The sequence below is a fragment of the Varanus komodoensis genome, unplaced genomic scaffold (genome assembly GCF_004798865.1).
Source record: "Varanus komodoensis strain SLA01 unplaced genomic scaffold, ASM479886v1 scaffold2041, whole genome shotgun sequence".
Classification (NCBI taxonomy): domain Eukaryota; kingdom Metazoa; phylum Chordata; class Lepidosauria; order Squamata; family Varanidae; genus Varanus; species Varanus komodoensis.
In genome coordinates, this window is record NW_025335578.1 from 14,381 (window position 1) to 17,899 (window position 3,519).

General features: G+C 49.8%; 1 gene segment (V, D, J or C); it reads right to left on the minus strand.

Moving 5' to 3' along the window:
- LOC123023279 overlaps positions 1 to 1,375 on the minus strand; it is a 1,933-nt gene extending 558 nt beyond the window's left edge. The window contains 3 exon segments of the V gene segment in view: positions 481 to 534; positions 898 to 1,218; positions 1,306 to 1,375. Of these exon segments, the coding sequence occupies positions 481 to 534; positions 898 to 1,218; positions 1,306 to 1,351 (421 nt within the window).
- Between the last annotated feature and the right edge of the window lie 2,144 nt (positions 1,376 to 3,519).

The window sequence follows — 3,519 nt, forward strand, 5'->3', positions numbered from 1 at the left end:
GATTTGAAATATTTGCTCAGGAAAGGCATAGTTACTGAGTATGGAATTTGGCAAATGTAATTTTGTGGAACTTGTAGAACTTTGGAGATTTGCAAATTAATCCTCATTCAGCTGCCTCTCTTTCTGACCTCTGGTTCCCATATTGCAATAGAGATCTTTTCTTTTCTAGACATGGATGATTGTTCCAAATGTCCAGAAGATCAATATCCAAACAAGGAAAAAGACAAGTGCATTCTGCTCACTGTCTCCAACTGTCAGTGCAGCACATTAGCATTGAAAGCCGCTTTTGCTACCCTGCTCCTCCAAAAAGCCACAGAGGTTTGTGCGTACGAGACAATTCCTGGCTAGGAGAAGGGGAGCTGCTAACCATCACTTGGGAAATCACACCCTCAGATACTTCAATTCTTTCTGCCCCAGCAATATCCTTTTAGATTCTGAACACTGTGCAGCTGTGAGGAGCAGGAGGGGGAAAGGTCTCACCTATGGCCACTTGTAGGAAGAGCAGCTTCCACTGTCCTGTGGGACCGGCAAGAACTGGAGATGCACAAGGAATCAACGGATGTCAGGTCTGGGTGTTGCGAACATCCTTCGAATCAGGAGCAGGCTGAGCCTCTGAACAGGTTTTCCTTCAGAGAAAAGGACCACATGGTTAGAAGGCAACCAGAAAAATGCCACTGCAAAGGGGAATGTCACCTTTATCCCTTGCTGCAGGCTTGACCATGATGGGGCTGTGAACAAAACGGGAAGCCCAGCTCCATGGCCTCTGGCCTGAGAGAGCAGGACCCTCGTGTTCTTCTTGGGGGCCCTCAATTAATTGTGTGATTCAATTGGCTTCAGCTGCATTTCCCAAAAGAGCTGCCAGAATGAGGCAGGGTTTTTGCCTGGCATCAGATCCACTTCCTCCCACTGTGTGTCTTGCGCAGTAATACAGTGCTGTGTCCTCGGCTTTCAGGTTGTTCATTTGCAGATACAGCATGTTGGAGGGGTTGTCTCTGGAGATGGTGAAGCGCCCCTTCACCTTGTCTGCATAGTATTGGGTGCCACCATCATACCTTATGTAAGCAACCCACTCCAGTCCCTTCCCTGGAGCCTGGCGCACCCAGTGCATGCTGTTGCTGCTGAAGGTGAAGCCAGAGCCTCGACAGGTGAGGCGGAGGGACTCCCCTGGCCTTTTCACATCCCCTCCAGACTCCTCCAGTTTGACCTGACTCTGGACACCTGGAAGAGAAAGATTTTGCAATAGGTGTGAGAGATGTTGGAAATCTGGCACACACCACCTCCCTGCAGGGGAAAGGGGAGATTTACCTGCAAGAACTGCAGAAAACAAAGCCAGCTGAATGAATACTGCCATTTCCCCCCTGCAAAGGTTGAGTGAGCAGGGCTCCTGGGTGCATAGGGTGATGTAGCTGGGCATGAAGAGTGTCCCCTGGACTTAAAGAGGAAGTGGTCTCTGAAAATTTGCATATCAATCAGGATAAAAGCATGCACAGAAGCCTTCCAACATCTATTGCTGGAGGAGGGAATAGTCGTCATTGCTAGCATTCACTGCACCTAGTGTGAAGTTGAAACCTGAATAGTTTTAATTCATCTAGTTGGCAATAACTTTTATCGGACCAAAAGCAAATCTTCCCCTGTTGTTCAAAGCAGAACAGAAAATGCAATGAAATACAACATGGAAAGACAGGTATGTGTAAAGACATCGTAAAAATCCAACTGTTGAATAGTGAGGCCAGATTTAAAATCACATCCAATCCACTACTACAGCTAACACAAATTGGAACACAAGATGTGTGAGACAACCGAGGTAAATTCTCCTTAAGTATTTTAAGCTGAAGAAATGTCTGCCTACAGGGCTGTCTAGCCCTGGCACTGGAGGAAAATAGAGTTGGTACTGGACCAGACTTCAAGGCAGAGGTCAAGGGGTGACCACAGAAGGCCCTTCTTCTGGCTGCCTCCAACTCAGCATCCCTTCGGGGTGTGAATCACAGGCAGGCTCCACCTCTGGACCTGTGTGTGCAGGTAGGTTGCAGTGAGGGGGTGGGGGGGGGCTGTTCCTGCAGGTGTCTTGGTCCCAGCGTGTGTGGTGCTTTTCAGGTAGAGGCAGGTGATTGTGTTTGGCTCAAAATGCAGGTGACTCAAGTAGGGAAGTGAGAACATCTGGTCCCTCTTATTATTCCTCCTGTTGCATTTTGTGCAGAGCACAGGTTTAGGCAGATTTCAAGGGCAGCCCCGGTAGAGTGTGTGGTGGAAGTCCAGGACACAGGTTACTGAAGCTGTAGCTGGGCCACCAGGCAAAGCAGGTAGATGGTACTGTCTGCCACTGAAGCCACCTGGGCCTCCGTGGACAGCATGGCTCAAGGAGCGTCCTGTGGTTTTATCCACCTGCCCTTCAGTTGGAGTTGGAGTGACCCTTAGAAGGGCTTGCATTCCCCCATCTGGTCCGAGGATCCCCCCACGGGCAGCATCTCAGGTTTGTCTGGGCTGAGTCTCACTTTGCTGGCCCCCATCCTGTCCATCACCACTGCCAGGCTTCAGTTTAACACACCCACAACCTCTCCGGCTGCAAATGCTAGGACAACTGGACCTCCGTGTTGTCAGTGTGCAGAGGGCAACACACTCCAAAGCTCTGGATGATCCCACTCAGTGATTGCTTTGGGGAATTAAATCACATGCCGGACATGGACTTCCCCAGGGGACCCCGTGCTGGAGAGAGCAATGGGCCGGCCCATATCCCCCAAGCAGCAGCACCTGGACCTGAAGGGGCTTTGCCTGCCTTCAGCCTTGCTTCTGATGCCTGCTTTTCTCACACAGTAACGAAGGCTTTGTTTGCCTCTAAACATTTTTGCTCCCCATTTTTGTTCATCAGCATCTGCCCCTTTATTGAACAATCCATCCCTCTTGAGTCTGTTCCTCACTACCTCTGCAATATCTTTTCTCTCATATTGTGCTGACCTACACTAAGAAATGGAACTAATCCCACCTGAAGTGATATAGGTGGGGAATATTCTTCATAACTTACCTGGTGTCCTAATTGGACTCCCCACCAATAGGGGAACTCAAGGAAAAGGCAGCAGAAAGCACAAAGGCATCTTCACATGAGGGCAGAGAATCCCTCAGTCAGGAAGGCAATTACACATGCACCGTGTTCCTGAGGAGGTTGTGCTCAGTGTAGTTGTCAAGGACAAGTTTCCTTGCCTTTTGGAGAGAATTGTGGGGAAGTCTCTTGTGGGGCCTCAGGGGACCCAGACAGCCTCAAGAAACAACCGTCTCTGAAGGAGACCATTCATGCACTCAGACTCAAGGAGCAACCGTCCTCACATCCAAAACCACAAAGAAGTTCACAGCATGATCAATGAGCCAAAAGAAAGACCAGCAAAGCCCCAGTTCAGCCATATCCTCCTCAGCTATGCTTAGTTTCATGCACAGCTCTCCTATTCCTCCTTTGGGGCAGCTGCAGGAGGGCAGCCCTGAGGTCCCGGCATGAGACGGGATGCTTCAGACATTCTGCAGAGCCCACCA